At 43.7% G+C, this 22650-nt stretch overlaps 1 protein-coding gene across 1 annotated transcript; it reads right to left on the minus strand.

Moving 5' to 3' along the window:
• Window positions 1–11266: 11266 nt before the first annotated feature.
• Window positions 11267–22650, minus strand: LOC114554314 (RNA-binding protein 38). Its single transcript, XM_028576073.1, has 4 exons — window positions 22233–22650; window positions 19762–19885; window positions 19175–19229; window positions 11267–13132 (listed from the first exon to the last, which is right to left on the minus strand). The coding sequence occupies exons 1-4, from the start codon at window positions 22443–22445 to the stop codon at window positions 12790–12792; spliced, it is 735 nt and encodes a 244-aa protein (XP_028431874.1). The 5' UTR covers window positions 22446–22650; the 3' UTR covers window positions 11267–12789.

Genomic DNA, 22650 nt, shown 5'->3' on the forward strand with positions numbered 1-22650 from the left:
GTTGATACACTGCTCATACACGCTCAATGATGCCCGTCCGCTGTTTGCATATCTCATATTGAGCTGTTTGTAAAGGCTAGCTGGACCCCTTTTGATAACCCAGGTGGTGTGTCCCCGCGGGATCTATGAGGCACTAACTTCAGCTCCAGTCGGTCAGCTGGCTCTCTCTCCTCAACCCATGTGAAATTCAGCTACGTGGTGAGCTTCTTCACTCCTCTCTGTCATGGCCTGTAAACCTTTACTACTGTTTAAGTAAAGGGCTCTCCACTGGAGGGTCTGGGTAAATAACTTGAACTTCAGCATTCTGGCACAAGATTTGCATCGGCTGCATGTCTGGAAGCTTTTTCTGTATCTTCTCAGGCAATTACGAGAAGACAGAATAGAGTCTAAAATACCGTGTTATCATGAGGGCAGGCTGTGTGGTGTGTTCTATGGGTTTACATGAGCACATACATGTGCGCACAAACACACACACACACACACACACACACACACACACACACACACACACACACACACACACACACACACACACACACACACACACACACACACACACACACACACACACTTATCTATGCTACTTTCTGTCTATTGGCTCTTTGTTTTGCCAGTTTGTGTGAACTCCTACTCCACCTCCATCCCTGCGTTCCTGAGCTGGAACTTAGTATGGACAGAGGCTGACAGATAGACAGACACACAAACACACACACACACACACACACACACACACACACACACACACACACACACACACAGAGAGATACAGATACATAGGAGTAAAGGGATTTAACATAAATCTGTTGATCCTTTGTCCTAATGCTATGTCAGCTTTCATGCTGAATAGAAATTGTGTGTGTGACAGAGATACAGACAGAGGTTGAGACAGCTGCTGAGACTCGCTGGTCCACTGAGAAGATCCTCTGTCCAGGCAGGCCACGCCTCGGCTCCACTCCCGCACAGAGAACTATTGTCTTCAGCGCTGCTTCCACTATTCTGATGTCATGGCTCGTCCTTCCCCAGAGGGCTGCTGTGTTAAAACTTAACAGACATTTCATCCTGTGGTCAGTGGCACAAACGACTGCATGGATGCATGTGAGATAGTCGCACATAAGTGTACACAGAATATCACATACACAAAAGAACACTCCTGTGCTCTCACCTTTTTGGCCCCTCCTTTACCTTGGTCTGATTTGAATCTCATTTGCTTCTCATTTGCATGGCAGTTGATGCTTTTCTTGTGTGACTCCTGAATTGGGCAGCTTATATGCAAATCCTTTTGCCTCATTCATCCCTCCTGTCTGGTCTTTGCTGCTCATCGGTTTGGTAAAGATAAAAATTCTTGGGTCCTCTTTTCAGCTTGTCATGCCTCCAGGGTAGTTTATACAAGATAAGCACAATCAGCCACAGACAAGCCATTTGCAGTATTAGAAGCAACAAACCCAGTCAGACAAGTGTAGTCTATAAGTTGCAAGGGCATGGTTGGCAATGTGGGTTTAACTTGTATAATGACAATACAAAACTAATGACATACCCATTGGGGCCAGCTGTACTTTGTGGTTAGTGCTAAATAGCGAACATTAGCATGCTATCACTCGTGGTTGAAATCACAGCTCCAAACATCAGCATTGTAACATTGTCATTGTGAGCATGTTGCCATGCTAGCATTAGCATTTATCTTAAATCACCACTGTGGCTAATTATTAGGGGTGGGGGAAAAAATCGATACAGCATAGTATCGCGATATTTTTCGTGGCAATACTGTATCGATACACAGACGGCAAGTATCGATCTTTTATGATATATGTCTTGGTCAGTCTGTCTGCTTGACAATCACATTTTGCACCAAGAAAATTGAAGTGAGATGAACAAACAGAGAAATGTATCTTTTTAGATACAACAGATGTTGACAAAATTGTCCTTTCGGGACATCATTTGAAATTGGGAAAAATCTGAAGTTGGAAAAAAAGGTAATATATTGCAATATATCGCAGACTATTGCAATATCTTTAAAATCGCAATAATATCGTATCGTGACATAAGTATCGGGATAATATCGTATCGTGAGGCCTCTGGTGATTCCCACCCCTACTAATTATGTGCAGTCTCACAGGGCCGATAGCATGGCTGTAGACTCTTCTGTTATCAAAGAAAGGCGAAAGACAAATTGCTACCTAACCGAAGAGATTAGGATTAGGGATTGAAGACGAGCATGAGGTTTGATCCCTGCCACACCCAAGACCTACAATGCAAGTCGCTATAATGAGTCGTTAGTACTCAGAAGGGCAATTCTCCGCCCATGTTTGCTTAAGCTTTTATGAGTCTTTTCTTTGTAAAGGCTCAAGTCATGCCAAGTCCATTAGCCCCCATCTAGTGCTAATACACAGCAAAACTTTTTCTCTTTTTCTCCTCGGTAGCAAAGTATCCTGAGAGCTGGAAAGGAGCCATTAGTGTTTGACCATACTTTGTTAGAATGACCAGGCAATGAGAAAAATAAGAATGAGAAAGCTAGCTGGATAAGAGTGTGCCATGTTAGAGCGTTGTTTGTCATTGGCAGTACATTTGGACAGCAGAGGTCAAAGCTCTTGAAAAATATGCTTCCCTTTGGAGATAAGGGCAGATAACAGAAGTATGTAGAGGGGAACCAATAAGAGCACAATGTATGGATATATGCTTATATTTCCACTCAGATTCAATGCAACAGTGTCTGCCACTTTAGCTTCTACATATGGTGTGCCAGTTGGAGCAATGGGACTGGAAGAGGCCCATCCACTGGTTGTGGGACATCAGAGGGCTTGATGGATATGTCCCTTTGCTAGGACTTCTTTCTAGGATGGTGGGGCAGAGAGAGGACATCACCGGCACTGTGGATAATAGTCATTGAGGAGCGAAGAAGGCACAATAAAAAACATTTTTCTCGACACCCACCACTTCTCTGTCATCCTCCCTCCATCCTCTCCCCATCTCTTTTTCGTTTTCCTCTGCTCTGTTATTATCACCCAGGATCATTATCAGGCTCACTCTCCCCTCGCTGCAATGGAGAGGAGGGCCGGCCGCCCACATGGCTTTGGTGAGAGATTTCTAACAGCAGCAGCACAGGAGGAGGGGCGGGGGGGGAACGAAGACAAGAGGCCCAATAAAGTCCATCTAAATATAGAGGCAGCAGGGCCTTTTTTCCATTGTCCTTATAAAGCGCTGCTAGTGAATCCGCGTAGACTATCCTCCTCACTGTACCGAGAGCTGATCACTCCCTCCAGGATTGGGAACATAACTGTTGGTGTATGGAAACACATACCCGCACACAAACACACAGGGCTTCGTTGTTTTGAGAGAGAGAGAGAGAGAGAGAGAGAGAGAGAGAGAGAGAGAGAGAGAGAGAGAGAGAGAGAGAGGACTGGGGGCTTAGTGAGTTTTTTTCTTTACACCAGAGGGCAAATCATGTTTGGTGGAACATACTAAAATAGGAGAGGTTTCAGGAAACCTCCAAAAAGAAATGATGGGAGAAATGAGTGATGGGGGGAGGCTCTTGGCCAGCAGAATTAATGGCCAAAATATCTCAAAGGATGGATTATACATTTATATCAACACAATCTCCAGCTCCAAGATGCCCCGTTTTGGCTCTTTTACTTCTATAATAGATCACGTATACTCTTTATTTGTTATTGTTATTTTGGGCTTTATTGGAGATGATAGTAAAAAGAGGAAAGGAAAAGATTGGAGAGAGATATGGAGGGAATGACATGTAATTAACATGTTGTATCTTGTTTGTTTAGTCCGTACAAAAATGTAAAAATGACACATTGTGGTTTTTGGAAATAGTTTTATATCGGTATTACAACATTTCTAGCAGCTATCTCCCATCAGTGAAAAGAACAACTTTGGTAATTGCTTTTTATATAAATAGCTGGCAAACATGGCTGCAAAGCCCCCATCGCTGGCATCTAAATAAAGATATCAATATTAACACTTGTAAAATTAATTCAGTTAATTCAGCTAAAATGTCTTTGCTTGTATTTTATTTCACTTCTTCACAAACCACTACAAATACATGTCACAACAAAAGTAGCTAAATTAGGCTAATTAAAGGGAACCACCACCTAACATCACATAAATTAAAAATTCCAATATGTTATTGTCATGTTCGGGTCAATCAATATTTGTGAACATGAAAGCCAGAAATCCGTGAAGTAAGTCTCAAACTTGAGATAAGAAAAGGTGAAACTTTATTGTTCGTTCACACAGAAATTTGTCTTGCATCACAAGATGTGACGTCATCAAGTATGATGACAAATTTGAGTTTTAGCACTCTAGTTTTTGGATTGGGAAGAGAGTTGTTTACTTATATTTTTGGACTATACAGGAACAACATGTATGAACTTTTAAAATGGGCGTAGTTCCCCTTTAAGTTTTTTGTATGGATTAGACAAATGAGATATAATGTGTTAATTAATAAGCTTTAGAGGTTTTTGCACAGAGCTAGGCTAGCTGTTTCCCTGTTTCCTGATTTAGTGCTAAGCTAGGTTCAAAAGAGAATCAGCTTCAGTCAGCAACATAAAGATGACCTTTTCACTTCGGACCTTCCCCATGTGACAAATTAACAAATCCAACAGCTGCGTTATCAATGTAAATGACTAATGTGATTTACTCCCATATCCTACACACTGTTGCTGTCTGTCTGAGATGAAGTGATCAGTTTGGGGCCTGTTCCCTTTTCTGCTCTTGTGGTCTGTGAAATCAGCAGCTGCTTTCTACCGTTGAATAACAACATACGTTGTATACATTCATGTGCTGGTTAACACAGACCACAGTTATACATGTTGTAACAGGAGACACAGAATCAGCTCATTTATAGTGCACTTATTCGCACAGAGACACAGAAATATGTTCCCTCTGTGTGAAGCAAACAAGAGGTCATTTTCACAGCTGTCCTCTCACGCCAGCGGTGACAGCCAAAGTTCAGAAGTCAAACAGGAGAAAAGAGGTTCACTGTGTGTTTTAACATCCTCTCTTACACCTGTTGCTTACAGTCACCTGTGGGGTGTTTATTTGTGACCACACACACACACACACACACACACACACACACACACACACACACACACACACACACACACACACTAAACATGCAGACAAACACACTCAAGGGGATTTTATCGTGGCTGTCTATGCTGAGACCGTGCACCAAAGGCAAGTTGAAGAAAAACAACCAAATAACATCACACACATACAGACTCACACACACCGCACATCAGCACTTGTTACATAAGAGCTCCTCTTCCACACAAACAACTCCACAGTACAGTCTGACAGAGTCAATGTCAAACTCTGCATGAGAGAGAAAATGGGTATAATTTGTGCATGAACACTCAGTTGCTATGTGTACAGCTGAAGTGGATCGATATGTGTGTGTGTGTGTGTGTGTGTGTGTGTGTGTGTGAGACTATGTCAGTTTGTGGTCGTGAAAGCCCCGCTGATAGAGGAAGCTCAGCTGTCAGTAGTTGTCAAGCACTGGGTCTCTGTTTTTTTTCTCTTTCTTTGCTGATCCTGTTGTAGTTAACTTCACCCCCTCTCCGTCTTTCCTTTTCTCCCTTCCTCCTCTTTTTTTGCCCCCCCCCAACCCACCCAAACAGCAGCTGGCTGGGTTTGAAGTCGAGGTGGAGGCGCTGGTTTGTACAAGCATGTTGGCCAGAGATAAGGGAATGTGTCACAGGACCAACAAACCTCCCTCTGGTCTGAACATCTTATGAACACACACACACACACACACACACACACACACACACACACACACACACACACACACACACACACACACACACACACACACACACACACACACACACACACACACATAACAAGGAAGTGTCAGAAATATTGGTCAAGGCATTTGTTTGGTGATATGTGGCATCAATTCTGTAAACAAGACTTTAACCTCACTTCACCGTTGGCTTTAACACTTACACCTACTCACCTCCTCTCTCCTCTCTTGTCTTTTTGCTCTCTATCCACTGCTGGATGTTACCCATGCCACATTAGCTGCTCATGTGCAGAATGACACTGAACAAACACCCCCTCTAAAGCACCGCGCCACGTTTGGCGGGTGAAAAATAATTTCTGTGTGTGCATGCCAACGCTGCCAGATTGGTGTGACGTGGTGTGAGGAGAGGATGTGAGACTGAAAGCGTCTGTGGCGCCTAAGCTCCGCTTTCTGTTGGGGGTTGGATAGGGGCTGTTGGGGGGTGTCAGGGCTTGTGATTACAACGCGGCTCTGATGGACATCCCCAGGCTCTGCTTGAGTGAGACAAACTCAGATCACATTTCGGAGCTGGAGACTGGAATCGCTTCACTTCGCTCAGTGCAACCTGTTCCAGCTCTCAGTCATTTTCTGTCTCGCCACTAATTAATTGCTCTTCACTGCTATTAAGTTTGATGAACTTTACCACAAGTATCAGTCCTGTGTGGGGCTATCGCCTCTGGCTCACCTCATTATCACCAGCCCCAGCAGAAGAGCCAGAAGGAGTGGGAGGTGTGAGAGTGGCGTGTAGGGCCATCAGTGCAGCTGATAGGATACAGGCCTGCTGTTGGATAAGCACTTATTTCTGCCAGAGCCCTGAAAACTCACACTGATCCACAAATATCTCAATCTGTATCACACCCAGACTCCACTGCCATGGATGCACTTTCCTAGTCACTTTCCAGTAACATTTATATTGGCTTACCAAAGTTATCAAGCTGTTCGCACCTTAAAATGTATGTACACTTTTTCAGAGATAATTTCTCTACACAAGTAATGTTGATGAATTTTTCATTATTTAATACAAAGGCTTATTGTTTTCTGATGAGGAAGTAGGTGACGAGAAAGAAAGCGCAATTGCATTCTACAGTAAAGGTACGCTGTGTAAGAAAAAAAATAGCACGTGTATTCTCCTAAAAATGAAAAGTTAAATTCATAAGAGATAAAATGCACCCTGGTCAAATCAATACACTCAGGGCTTTGCTTCTGCTGTCTTAGTTGGTCTGGTATGACCTGTAGTTTATGGTGGCTGGCTACTGTTACAGTATGTTTTAGCATTTAGCTTTAACCTATAACTGTGGCCACAGTGCCTGCCGGTAAGCAAAAGTGAAATAGCTTCACTTTAACGTGTTGGAACATTAATGTCTTGCTTCACTCACCCCTGTTCTTTTTCATCAACAGCCTGGATCCCTGACTAGGTCATGGTAGGGACAATGGGACATGTTTATGTAGAAGACAAAAGTATATTGGTTTAAGACTCCAGCGGGTTCAGCCAGTTAGACTAGCCCAGTCTAACTGGCTGAACCCGCTGAATTGTTCAGTACTCATTTGAATGTTGCTCAGCTTGTTAGTTTATTGCACGCTTTGCACCTAGATGAACTGCCTTGAATCCTCATTTGCTTCTTTCTCTTCATCCTACAACCCTTTGTCCAGGTTTGTAGCATTTGTTCAACATAGGAGTTGCTGTTTGGAGTTTTTCTTTCATTCCTACATTCCTCCTCTTCCTCCTCCTCCACTTATTGTAGTCATCAAGGTAAGCAATACCTTCTTAAGCGCCATTCCTCGCACTGTGGCGGCATCACAGACTGGGATAATGGTTAATCACAGCACAACACTGCACAGGTATCCCAACTGTGAAGACATTCTATCACCTATTGTTGTTCTGAGCTCCAGTTCCTCTTGCTTACAGTTAATCTCATCTGTCCTACTTCTCCCTAGTTAGCTTGGGGTGTAATAAATAAACAATGTTAATACACCAAATAAAATCATGAAGTATGAAGCAGTGTTTTTGACCAGGTATTAATTGGTTGCTCTTATACCATCCTGCACATCACTCTCACCTTTAACAGGGACTTTTTCCCTTCACTTACTGACTGTCTCTATTTCTCGTTCAAACCTGACCGTCTCCAGACTAGACCAACTTATCTGAATGGGTTACTGGCATGGGGAAAGGCCACGGTAAAGAGCATGTGATGGGTTTCTGGGGTCTGGTTATTTCTTCTGAGAGTCTGGGTAAATATAGCCTGTATCTGAGGCCACAGCACCAACACTCCCCAGGCCCAGACAGTGGGACTGGACTCTATCGTGTCACACAGACACAGAAGGATTTAGAGACAGGGCCAGTCAGGTGTAAAATAATTGGCTTGGGTTTTAGGGGCAATCTAATAAGGGAGCATTTGTGTGAAATAATCTTAATGCATGATCATAGCCCATTGCAAAATAAGGAGCTCCTAAAATGACCATTTATGATTCTCTTCAAAGCATTAACTTTCGAAGGAGATTAAGACAAGACATAAAATGAATGGTATTACTCCGCTTTGTTCAGATGTAATTAATCATGTTGTTACAATTGCTTACTGTATACACAGCTAGCATAAACTAAATTGAGGTCCAAAGCATAATTGTTTATTATTGTAGTTTTGTCAATTAAGCCCAAAATGATAACTCATGTTGTAGTAGCACAGTATTTGTTATGTAAGTATGTAGGCTTGTATACAGAAAAAGTAGAAATTATAATTTGATGATGATGTAACCAGAATACATTTTATATAAGACTCAGGCCAACTCAAAATTAGTTGGGGGCTGTTTTTATGACAGTTCTGAGGAATCCCTTGACGTCAGAGTTGCACGACAGAGCGAGAAGCATGTGGTGAGATTTGACTGAACCTTTTTTTGCATGTGCATGTGAAAGAGAGACAGAGCGACAGACAGAGAGAGGCCTAATGGTGACTCAGCATAAGGGGGGAGGGGGGTACTGTGGCATGTGAGGAGAAACAGAACCACGAGTGCTGAAGGGAGGAAGACAAGAAGAGATGTAAGGAGAAGAAAAAACAACACAAATGACAAGCAGAAAAGTTGAGTAAATAAATGTGTGAGTGAGATCACAACCAGAGAACAGGGAGGTGAGATAGTGAAAGATAATCAGTGAAGAGAAGTCAGGGGGCCCAGAGCTGCTTCACTACAGTAACAACCAGTAAACACAGCAACAGCCATCAATTCTGTTGAACGCAAGTGTTTAAAAATCTGTGACGTGGTTCAGCTATAAAAAGTGCGCGTCCCAAGACACTGGCGTGGCTTCTGTCAAGCTTTTTCTTTTACTTACACTCGGTGTCTTGCTCCTGAACACAAAACACCACGCTGTTATCACTGAAAAAGAAAAAGCTGATATATTCTGTACATCAACACACCTTCAATGAATCTGTTTAAGGGGCGAGCACCAAAGTCACTTTACTCATCACACTCACTTAACCCGTGAAATCCGTTGCATGATGTCTTCTGTGGGTCTGGAGGAGATTGCATTGTGGGAAATGTCGTAGTATTTTTTGATTCATAGAAGCGACCAATTACACCCTCATGTTTGCAAATAACTTGGTTCGGAGATGTCCATGTCATGCATAAATTGTGAACGTTGGAATCTTTACAATCTCTACTATTAATCTAAATCTAAAAAACTGCTTTGATTTTGTCCATTCTTGTTAGCAATGCTAACGGTGTGGCTCTATATGCATTACAATGTCAGCTTCGTGGTCAGTCATTTCACTTTGAAATCTCAATAATTATTGTATGAATTGCCACATTTTATACAGAAATGCATGGTCCTCAAAGGACTAAGCCTTCTGACTTTGGTGATCCCCTAACTTTCAGGTTACCATCTGGTGAAATGTTCAAATGTTTGGTTACATGCTGCCACTCCGACATGCTTCTATTCAGACATGCCGCTATTCCCTAACCCTAACCTTAGGGTTAAGGTTAGGGGTTAGGTGGGACGTTTGAAAACAATGGAAGTGCCACCACTCCGACAATTAGACTTCAACGTCGGAGTGGGGGTATGTCGGAATCCAAAATGTTTGTCCAATACTTTGGTTTATGACCAAATACCCCCAAAACTAATGGCATTTTTATCAGCCTTAGTTGTGATTTGTTTATTGGCAATTAGCTAACATGCTAACAAGCTAAACTTAGACGGCATAAACATCAGCAGCATGTTTATGTTTGCATTTATCTCAAGTGCAACCTCCCAGAGCTGCTAGTACAGCTGTAGACTTACTTTTATCTGCTTCTTGCATGGCCCCAAACGTAGTGGAAGTAGAACTCTAAATTTCAGGAGGAACCCTTAAACAAACCTGGGACACTGAAAGAAAGCCTTGCTATCAGAGATCAGAAAACGATCATATGAACTGAAACCCGCTGACATGATAGTTTAAAGGGCAAGGTGTCTACGGTCAGTGTAACGCTTATCAGTTCAATTTTCTAAGCACAAATGTACATTTGGAAAAACAGAAAAATGGCTTCAAATATCAAAGGGGGGAACGAGGGAGAGAATACCATGGCATTATTGAATAATTGGAGCTCAGACACAATTTAGTAATTTTCTAAATTTCTGATCCTCTGAATAAAAAAAGAAAATTGGAAAAACAGATTAAAGATAAAACATTTTAATTTGTCAAGGCGGAAAAAAAGGTAAAATTGGATATTGGAACCCATTTTTCTGTTTTTCCAAATGTCCGTTTGTGCTTAGAAAATGGAACTGATAAGCTGACCGTCTACGTACTTAGTGTACGTGCAGAATTTCACGAGTAAATATGGTCTGAATAATCAAAGCAAAGGACCACAAACACATCTACTGAACTCAAGGCCGTATTGTAAATCATTACTGGGTGGACATATTACACACACACTACTGGATAAGGACAATAAGACAATAGATATATGCCTGTGTTTTGTTGGTCAGGTCTAAGTAAGGTTTAGAAGTGACACATCTTCTAAAGTAACTGATGTACAGAAAGCACAAACATGTAGCGATGCTGCAGGGAAACAGAACCAGCAGAGCTCGTTTAGCGGTTTAAAAACTCCTTTCATTCCTACACAAAACTCTCAGTGAGAGATTGTAAATGTGTTGGCTGAGGGAACACGCAGCACCCCTGGCAGGTGGTGGTGCTGGGGCTTGATAAAAGTCTGGGCCTCTTGCCCCCCACCCCCCTCACCCCCCTGTACAGGATCTAACAGCACACACAGCCTTGATAACATGCACACACACACATAAGTGAACCCTATCACCCCACAGGGTTTTCACAGCATCATCAAAGCAGGATCTGCCTTTCAGTTTTGTTCTGACTACAGTGACACTGCAATAACACATACTGCAAACACAAGTAACCCAAGTGGGGGCATTTTGAAGGACAAAAGGACCTTTTTTGACTTTTATTTTTGGTGAGTCATTTTTTTCTATCAAAGAAAAAGTCAAGAGTCAACTTTAAGTACAAAGTCTTTATTCTATTTATTTTTTTTTTTGTTATGGCTTCTTGAAGGGACTGTAAAAGACATCTTTATTGAAAAATTCTGGAGAATTTTGGATGCAAACCAGTCAAGGATCTACAAAGGAGCATCTACTGTAGTTGCCATGCACCCGGGCAAATCCACTGACATGGTGAAAGAACAAAAAAAAGCGAAATGAATACGACACCTGTGGATTTGCAGGTGTGCCTCTGCAGTTTAAATGAAATCAGTGCTGCAACCATAGTCATAGTAACAAAAAAAAAAAAAAAAAAAAAAAGCTATCTTAACTTAGTTCCTAATATAAATACCTACATATAAATATTGTAAATGTACTTGATGACTGAAAACATTTTTAAATTGCTGTACATGAATGTCCTTTTGAGAGCAACAATTTGTGACAATCTCAGTCAGAAAAAAAAGAAAAAAGAAAATACACTGTTGTTTAAGCTCAGTGTCAGCTACCTTTTAACAACGATGCACAGCGCTCCTGGTCCCCATTGCCCACATACTGCATGATTATCTACATCCATTTGAAATTATCAAGACCCAAGTAAGCCAGAGCAAAGAGACTGACTGCTGAAAGGCCAGTTACAGAGGGCTCTCTGCACTTGGTTCTGTGGTGGGGGGAGCGCTTGAAAAATCAGGAGATTCAAAAAAGGAGTTTCTCGTTTATTAAGGCCTCTTTAATTAATAAGAATTATAAAAAAAAAAAGTGTAGTCCTAACATCACAGTCTCAAAACATGTCTTGTATACTGAAAACCTTCGTTCCATTTTGTCCTTGAGGTGAAATCTCTCATCGTCCTCCTGTGTTGGGGAGCTAACGGCTGGAGGTTTGTTCATGGGGCAGTCAGTGCTCTACCTTACTGTGGATGGCACTAGGATGGGACCACAGACAGGCAGAAAGGCAGGCTACGTGCCTCTACAAATCCCCGAAATGTCTTCACCCTGCACCCCACATTTCTGACTGTCCCCGAGTGTCTTAAAGCAGCAGTTCTCTTCATATCCGCCCCAGATACTCTGGAGTCGGGAGGAAAGAGGTGTGACATGTCCCAGACAGCTCTCCATCATTACTATGTACCATGGACACATAACTTCCACTGATTGAGCCAAAAACATGATAACATTGATAATAATGGCATACAAACATTGACAATTACATTAATACAATAATAAATGACGATAAAATAATAATAAAAAAATGAAGTGTCAGCTTCTGGAAGCCCTTGGAAGCGATCACATACTTTATGCCGTTTAGCTTCCCAATCTGAACATCGACAGTCCTCCAACCCCTCCCAACCCCTTAACCAATGAGCAAACGACTCCTCCTGATCGTATAGTGCAATAGTCCCACCCTTTTTCCTGAAAGCCTCGGCTGATGATAGCTGGGGTCACCCTGTAGGGCGTTTTACCATCCTCTGTCCAAAGGTCCGCATTCCCTCCTCCCTCCTCCCTCCTCATCCTGTACCGCTCCTTCTTCTTCTCCCCTTCCTTCACAGACTCACTGCATACGGTCCGGCTGGATGTGCTGCTGCGGGGCATAGTGCAGGAAGGCCTGGGCCTGGCCAGTGGCGGAGGGGAGGGTGGGGTGGACGGTGGCTGGAACGGTGGCGGCAGCGGCCGGACCGGCAGTGGCTGTGGGGCTGGTGGCGTAGCTGTAGCCCAGGAAGCTAGCTGGGGAGGCGGCATACGGGTACTGCTGCTCAAAGGCTGCCTGAGCGTACTGGGTGTAGGCTGCGCTGTAGTCCATGTAGGGGCTGGTGCTGACGGAGCTGGAAACCTGAGTGGGCAGCACCAGGCTGGGCTGCACATAGGCTTGGGGGTAGACATATTGCTGGGCCAACCTGTTCACAGAGAGAGAGAAAAAAAAGACCAAACGGGGGGGTTATTAGACTGGGGGGGCTGAAGCACCAGAACAGAGAAATCTCAGGGCTTTTATGGTTTACATTGCTCCCAGGGGGCGAGCATGTTGGGAATATAAACTCTCGGTTGGGGTTTTGAATTAGAGAGTTGTCACACGGATATTCACGGTTATTAAAAGACTAAATAGAGAGACCGAGGAGGTTAGGAGGCGAAGGTGACTCATCCCTCAGTCTGTGTCAGTTAGTAAACCTACAAAACCTGTTAGGTAGGGCCTCCTGAGGTAGACGGGAGGGGTGTAGTGTGGGTGAATGACAGAGTCAGCCGTTACTGGCAGGTTCACACACACACACACACACACACACACACACACACACACACACACACACACACACACACACACACACACACACACACACACACACACACACACACACACACACACACACACACACACACACACACACACACACACACACACACACACACACACACACACACACACACACACACACACACACACACACACACACACACACACACACACACACACACACACACACACACACACACACACACACACACACACACACACACACACACACACCTGTGCAGAAGTTGCACAGTTCTCACTTGGTGTGTAAATCTCATGGAGACTATCACAGGTGATGATGCTAGCTGGGGGGAGTAATGGTGGCGGGGGAGCTCATCAGGGTTGGGTGCCAGGCTCTGCCGTGTCTCATGGGCCAGCTTTCAGACGTAGCTGATTAGAGCTGTGGGGGCTGGGATGTCTGTTCTTCTCTTTCTGTGCTTTATCCATGGAGGAAAGGGAAGAAAGAGAGGTCTTTAGTCTATTTTTAGTCAGGACTTGAAGTATCTCTCCTGGGTTTGTTGTCTACAGGGAGGGATGGTTGTGACAGAGAGAAGAAGACCCCCTCCTTTACTTTATATTAAAAAAAAAAAAAAAAAAAAAGGGGGGGGTGATGTAACTGACTGTTGTTTTTGAGAGCCTTTATCTTTTATACTACGCTTCTGGGGAAACATCCACTGACACACTACCTGAGACAAAGACAAAATAGTCACAACAAATGTCACGTTGACGTACGCTCCTCAGCTGTTTCTCAGTACTGATGAATAGATATTTGCTTTCTGCCTTCATGCACTGGATTTAAATTTTAGGTTTTTCTTTTTTTTACAGATTCATTCCAAAAGACAAATCATCAGGATCAGTGATGAGAGGCGGCGATGAAGTCAACACCGCAAAAGAAATAAGCATGCAATAATAGACACACACACACACACACACAACACACACTATACATACACACACACACACACACCCACACACACACACCCCCCCCTTTCCACCCACCCACCACCAGTTACAACTGCAAACCCCAAACCATGCCATAATAGGGAAAGAGTCACACTGCAATCAGCAAAACCTCTTCTGTTCATATCACACGAAAGAGAAAAGATAAAAAGGCACTCCACTCCAATCCATCACAGCACACTGCACTCTCAAGCCATCACTGGCACCTTGGAGAGAGGCTGGCTGAGGGAGGGAGGATGGAGGGGGCGGGGGCGGGGGCGATCAGACATTTTCTGTCAAAACCCTCCTCGGGGCTAGTCCTGCACTGTGGGCATCTTCTGATCCTCTGCTGGTACACCGGTCAGCTGGCAGCCGAGAGCAACCATGGCAGAAGGTTGGATAGCAAGCATTATTGTCAGCAATAACATTAAGGTCCTATTGTATCAGCAAGTCAATACAGAGATGTGATCAAGAAGCATTGGGGGGGCAGAAATGTACGGTTACAAATTAATAGTCCCATCAAATTCAGAATAACAAAGAAAAACCAACCTATGATATGACATTGCAAACATACAAACCTATATAGCAGGGCTGATGGCAGCTTTAGCCAAGAAACCTGTATAAATGGTTTAAATACGGTTTTTCCAAAATGACAATTTCAAACAATCCGGTAGAAACAAGATACATTAGCTCAGCGTGAAGGGGAAAAAAGTGACATACATTAAACCAGATAACAGTAGCATGTAACAAGTAAGCATAAGCAAATGAAAGTAACCCCCCCTCTCTCGCATGAGCGCAATCTACACTTTGCCCTCACAGTGCTACGTACAAAGAAGCATTCACTCTCAAACAGCTTTCTTAGACTGCCATACATTAATGCTGTGGGGCATATGTGCTTTCACTCGCATCATGTATAATGAGTCTGCCTTCACCGTGGCCTTGGCTGTGTGTTGCCACGGGCTCTTTGCCTTAATCTAGGCTTAAAATCAACTGAAAAGGTAAAGTGGAATAGAAAAAATTATGTAAATAAAGTAAGCCTGAAGGGAGTTAAGGATAGACAAAGCACTCCTGTATTATATCTTTGGTGTGCCCAGAAAGATGGAGATGTAATTTTAGCTTCCATCTAAAGAAAGAGACGAGAGGGACAAGTTGGGGACAGTAGCGAGCTCCCGGGGCCACAGAGATGCCAGATGCCAAGTGGATTGTGGGGCATGTGGATGAAGGCCAGAAGATCATAGGTCAGCTGGTTTTCTGCTGACGGCCAGTCTGTGTGTGACATAGCGTCACTCTGCGGATGGCAGGCTGAGACACTAGAGAGAAAATGCTCCCCAAATACAGGCCGAAGTAATCATCATCATCATCATCATCATCATCATGAAGGCAACGTAATGAGCTAATGCGAAAAGCCTGGGCGATATCACACCGAACGGCTAAATATTTCTACACAATAACACAAATGACCTTCAGCACATGACTCACTGCAACACAAAGTGTGAAAACAGACTGGACTGGGTGGGGGAATTAAACAACAGCTTACAATACTTGTAAGACAGCTCCATATCCATTGCCTCTTTGTTTAAGAGGATTGTGAATATTCTTTAAGAGCAGGAGGGAACAAGATCTTTTGTTTGCCACCTGGAGAGGTGAGTTTCCTAGGGAGCACGCTGCCTCATTAGGCATTAGTCCCATAATAAACCCAGATACCCTCCCCCTCAATCTCCTCTTTAACCCCCGTCCCCCTGCCCCCTCCCTCCCAGTCACACAGAGGTGTCAGTTTTCAGTGTCTCGGTCTCTTGTACTAGTAGTGGCAGCGCTTTAATGGGAGAAATTAAAGTTTAAAAAAGGAATAAAGGGGGATACATATGTGGGAAAGCATAGGGAGACGGAGTGGAGGTGGGGAGGCATGAGAGGAGAGGAATCTGCAAACCAACTGACAACGCCTCCCCTCCCCATCAAAACTATGTTCTTGGCCTCAGTGACCCCCCTCTGGCCCCCACTGTCCACAGCATCTGCTGACAACAGCTAAACACACACATACACAGCAGTAAGCCTGAACAAGGACACCACTGCTAGACGCAATGCTCCAGCATGTTCAAAATCCGACTTCAGACCATGTCCTCACACCATATGCTATCATGGGGGGTGGGGGCTGAAAGAAAAGCCACTTGTACGCTCTGCATCTTAGGGAGGCCTGCGCCAATCACCCGCCAGAGGAAACTCAGAGGCAGGCTGGCAGGCAGACAGGTGCTCCATGCGCCTAACTACGTCTCTGGGGTGGTGGTCATGGGAGATTAAGGGGGTGTAAAAGGCTGCAATACGAGCCAGCACCTGTTGGGCACATGCCTCAAAGCAGCAGCCCTGTGCTCCACATTTCAAAACCCTCAGGGTTTTGGTGCCATCCATGCTCACTATGGCAACAGGAGCACGGACATTGGAGGGACTTTCCAGTGTCCACCTAAGGTCTTGGAACATGATGGGATGTCCCTAGTGGACTCCAAGGTTTATCATTCAGACCCAATAAGATCTTACAGAGGATATGGCTGATGTACACTTTGCGCGGGTCTTTTTTTGACACCACCAAATGTTTATTTTTTTGTCGTCGTCCATGTGGACTGTCCTGGGGAGTTCCATGAAGCGCTCACATGCTCTCGAGTCATAAACACTACTGATTATTTCAATAGATATTAATCTGACAGTTATGTTTTCGATTAATTACATTATGAACCATCCAAATACATTTTAAAGTGATTTCCCAGAGGGCAAGCTGAAATCCATCTTGTTTTGACTGAGCTGGATTCAGTTAATTTTTGTCATTTATGGTTGAAAATGGGTTGAACTGTTAACAGATTATCAGAATTGCCTGTTCATTTCCTGTTGACCTGTTAATGTCATCTCTACTCTGAAAACATATTCCGGGCTGCAAATGCACAACGAGAATTCTGATTAGAAGATTTGTTCATCATTTATTTCAATGAATGGATGAATCATTTAGTATGTAAAATGTCATAAAGCAGTGGGAAAGGCCCATGGTGAATTGCGGTTTGTTTTTTTTCACCCAAAGATCTTCAATTTACAATCATTCAAAAATAGATAAAACAGAAAATCCTCAAATTTAAATAAAAAAAAAAGGTCCCATGGCATGAAAATTTCACTTTGAGTTTTTTTTAACATTAATATGAGTTCCCCCAGCCTGCCTATGGTCCCCCAGTAGCTAGAAATGGTGATAGGTGTAACCTGAGCCCTGGGTATCCTGCTCTGCCTTTGAGAAAATGAAAGCTCAGATGGGCCGATCTGGAATCTTCTCATTATGAGGTCATAAGGAGCAAGGTTACCTCCCCTTTTTCTACTTTGCCCGCCCAAAGAAGTTGGCCCACCCATGAGAGAGAGAGACATCATGGCTTTCAAACGAGCAAAGTGGCAGTTGGTCAAGGCCACACCCCCACCCTCCACCATGCCCCCCCCCTCTCTCCTCCTCAATAGCTACAGACACAGAAATGGCACATCCCAAAAAAAGCTCATTGTGGGACTGGCTCTAGTGGCTGTAATTCTGCACCAAGGCTGAATTTCGGGAAAGAGACTTCAGATACAGTATTAGGGGACCACTAAGGTCTATATAAAAGAGACTTCAGATACAGTATTAGGGGACCACTAAGGTCTATATAAAGAGACTTCAGATACAGTATTAGGGGACCACTAAGGTCTATATAAAAGAGACTTCAGATACAGTATTAGGGGACCACTAAGGTCTATATAAAAGAGACTTCAGATACAGTATTAGGGGACCACTAAGGTCTATATAAAAGAGACTTCAGATACAGTATTAGGGGACCACTAAGGTCTATATAAAAGAGACTTCAGATACAGTATTAGGGGACCACTAAGGTCTATATAAAAGAGACTTCAGATACAGTATTAGGGGACCACTAAGGTCTATATAAAAGAGACTTCAGATACAGTATTAGGGGACCACTAAGGTCTATATAAAAGAGACTTCAGATACAGTATTAGGGGACCACTAAGATAAAAGCATCCAAACAGCACCATGTCATGGGACCTTTAAGAAGATTTAAGATTGTTTGGGTTTCTATTGATCAAATAATCAACCATTTGTTTCAGCACTAGCATGAAACAAATGAACATAACTGTTGCAGTTTGTTAGTTTGTATTTCTATAAGCATTATGTGTCACAACCTGGACACAAAACCACTTTGTAAACTTGACTTCTAATGGTATTTTAATCTTCCAAACAGATCAAAAGGTTTTGTGTGTATAGAATATGAACAGTGTTAAGAGATGATATCTGAGAGCTGCAGGGGGTGGAGACTCATTACTCCAGTGAAATGTTCATTAGCTGCTCAGCAGACCGTGGCTCCTAGACGCTATCCAGGCTGTTTCTACAACACAGCCACTTCTAGGAAGTCTTCTCACTGACAAAGCCCAATCAGGCATGTACACAACAACACGAGCCAAGAGGCTCCTGACAGAAGTCCACAAGTAAGTCACACATTCATCTCTGGAATGCTCTTCTATTACCACAGATATGTGAAACATCACCCAGCCCTACAAAACTCAAATATGCTAAAAGACTACTTCTGGAGTTGCATGTGGACACAGAAACTGACATGTACTTTCCAGAGGCCTTGTTTGTCAAACAAATAGTAGCCTAGTGGCATCCCACGGAGTGTAATACAAGCACCCACTCCCGCTCACTTACCCATACTGCCTCTGGATGAGTGCTGGGTGAATGGGCTGCACTCCGATGGATATGCCTGGAAGAAAGGAGGCCGGCTGTCAGACACACACATTTGCATTTACAGAGGAGGACCAGAGAACAATACACAGAGGGCATGGAGAGACAGAGGCAGTGCCTGTTTCAAACCTACCACAAATGGAACAACAGTTACAAATGCGCAATAAGCAACAGTAAAGCATGCATGCATTCGGGACACTGAAAGGTTTTTGGTATATAAAAATAAAATCCTAACTCTCTCCTCTCTGCCTCCAAAAAGTCCAGACTGCAACTTTAACTTCACTTTGCATTTGGTTTGTATCCTAGTATTTTCAAACCCTTATGTAAATGTAATTTCGATCCTCTATATGTCCTGTACATATGGCCGAATTGACAATAACGTTGACTTTGACTTTAATATGGACACTATTGGCTGTCTTATTGGACCGAGACTGCCTGAACCGCGGTATACCTGCTTGCAGCTCTAGTTTTAAACCAGTTTTATTTTGTCTTATGTTCTAATCACCAAACCATCTTTTGGGTGAAGTTACCTTAGAACGTGAATATCTCACCTGTCTGTATGCTGCGGGGTTTGGCACCCAGGTAGGCCAGGTTCACGTTGGCCTTCCTGCCATCGATTATGGGGTTGGGGTCCTTGCAGGCTCTCTCTGCTGCTCCTCGGTCCGTCATCGTCACCTGGTGACAGAGTCAGGCTTGTCAACAAGGTCTCACAGGAACAAAAATCATTAGCTCATGTAACGAACAGATGGCAGCAAGATGTCCCGGGCTGGTGACAATCAACTATTCAAGAAAAACAAAAACACTTGAAATGCATAAAACAGGACTGTGTCCGATGGCCTTATCATAAAATTTCCCTTACAGACTTTCCACTAATATGATTCTGACGGAAAAAAAGGGGAAACTACAAACAAAGCACAATGATAAGCTTTGAAAACTGCCCACAGCAGCAGTAGCCAGACACTTGACTGCCACTCAGCCACAGGCAGACCTGCTGAAATATGGTTCTGGGAAGAGCAACAAGGAGCTTATCCAATTAGGGATAAAATATTAAGGAGATTGGTATTAGTCCACCCCTCCTCTCTCCCTCCTGGCTTTAGACGAGTCCTTCTGTTTTGTTTGCCACATTCTGCCAACTCAGAGGGTTCAGTCACCTCGGTGTGTGGACCGAGCGGTAAATGTAGGCCACGGCTTGCATTGTTTAAGAGGACGTTTTTAAAAGCAGTATGCCTCTTCATAGTGGAAGGATCCGGAACTAAGCCCACTCCAGGGCCTGTGTTGTGAACACACAGGAAGGAACAAGGCTGTGTTTACACTGTGAAGAGGCTTGCTGTGTGTATATGTGTGTGTGTGTGTGTGTGTGTGTGTGTGTGTGTGTGTGTGTGTGTGTGTGTGTGTGTGTGTGTGTGTGTGTGTGTGGGGTTCTACTAATCCACCTCTAAAGTGTGTTTAGAAAAAAGGTGCGCTCAGCTTTGGGGCGCGTCCCTCCCTTTCTGCCGCCAGCTAACTCTCCGACTGAAACGCTCAGAAAACAGAATAAGCAGGTTGCCTCATGCCCCGCAAAAAGTGCGTAGTAGAAGTATAAAGTGCCAATCTAACGGGTATACATGCCGTAGCCCTGGGCAGCACCCACGTTGCCCTGAGCCTGTTAAACCTGAAACTCCAGCCTCAGCCACAGCCGTTGGATGCCAGCTAGACTCACAGGACAGCTTTCCTCTCAGAGCTGATGTGTAAACACAGAGAGCAATTGTCTTACAATTCTGCCTTTAGAAATAAACATGCACCCATAACAGTTTTCCATTCCTTCTTTGGCCTGACAGTACATCAGTACTGATGTGTCTCTTCAAGGTCCTGGTAAATATTTGCATTTCTTGTGCTGCTTTGCTTTGTACCAAAGACAGAATAACTTTATCTGCCTGGAACAGGATAAGTCACCTATTATTGTAGGTTAAAATTAGACATCACAAGGGGTCCTTGAATATTTCTCATTAATCTGACTTAAAGCAACTGTGGCCAAGAATCAACTAGTGATTAATGTAGTGGTAAACAGCACTTTTCCCACACAACACCATGAGCTGAGAGATCAGAAGGGAGGCAAGACCAGGTACAGCTCAGTTTAGATTTTATGAACTTCAAAGTATTTTGTATGGCTTGGACTGTCTACTGAATCAAAAAGACCAAAGGTAAATATAACAAATTTGTAGACTACTAAAGAGCCAATTGTTGATGTTGGTTGATCTCGATCTCTCTCTCTCTCTCTCTCTCTCTCTCTCTCTCTCTCTCTCTCTCTCTCTCTCTCTCTCTCTCTCTCTCTCTCTCTCTCTCTCTCTCTCTCTCTCTCTCTCTCTCTCTCTCTCTCTCTCTCTCTCTCTCTCTCTCTCTCTCTCTCTCTCTCTCTCTCTCTCTCTCTCTCTCTCATATGCTACGGCCGACTGCTCCGGCCCTTCACAATGGAGGGCAGGGTGTGCAAGGTCAACCTCCCCACTGCTCCAAAATAACCATATAAAGCAAGTAGTGCAGTCTCACTCACACACACACACACACACACACACACACACACACACACACACACACACACACACACACACACACACACACACACACACACACACGTTGAAATATAATCTTCTTAGTTACCCATCAACTTGTGTGTGATCCCTCATCCTCATTAAGTTAAAATAACAGCCAGTCAGGCGAAAAAACATAGATGCTGTGCAATTATGCGAGTAAGCTCAAGTGGAGGATTACCTTTGACATTAATGATTATACGTACAGTAACGCTAGTAACAAGTATGGACATTTATATTTATGCCCGTATAAAGAGAGGCGGAGTAAAACAAACACTACATAGAAGTGTTACGCAGACGCAAAAATAAAATAAATACATCGCGGGGAACTTATCTGTATGGCGGAGATACAGCAAAGAAGTAAGTTGCAATGTGGTTTGATAGTGTTAAAAGTTGTGAATGAGAGCTACGTGTTGGTCTCATGGTGGATGGTGCACGGCTGTCCCGTTTGTACTCACAAAGCCGTATCCTCTGGATTTACCGGTCTGTCTGTCCGTTATCACCACAGCCTCGTCAATGTCCCCAAAGGCCTCGAAGTATTTTCTCAGTGAAGCATCGTTCGTGTGGTATGGCAGCCCCCCGACAAAGATTTTGGTAAAAGTAGTGTCTTTCTGAAGCGGTGTGGGATGCATGACTTCCAGAGCTCCGTTCATGAACTGATGCAGAAGCATTGGTCAGCAGGAGAGAAGAGCGGAGGCACGCTGAAAATATGCTAAGCGCTTAACAACGTCCCAGCATCAGTGAAACTGAAATGATTATTTCAATATATTATGCTGCAGTTTTCCTTTTCTGTTATGACCTTCGCTCAAAGTTGTAGCAACCTGATGACAACTATGATTCACACTGCGTGGGCTGTTCCGGTAGCATCCAAACTGG

This window comes from Perca flavescens, chromosome 4 (assembly GCF_004354835.1).
Source record: "Perca flavescens isolate YP-PL-M2 chromosome 4, PFLA_1.0, whole genome shotgun sequence".
Taxonomy (NCBI): Eukaryota; Metazoa; Chordata; class Actinopteri; order Perciformes; family Percidae; genus Perca; species Perca flavescens.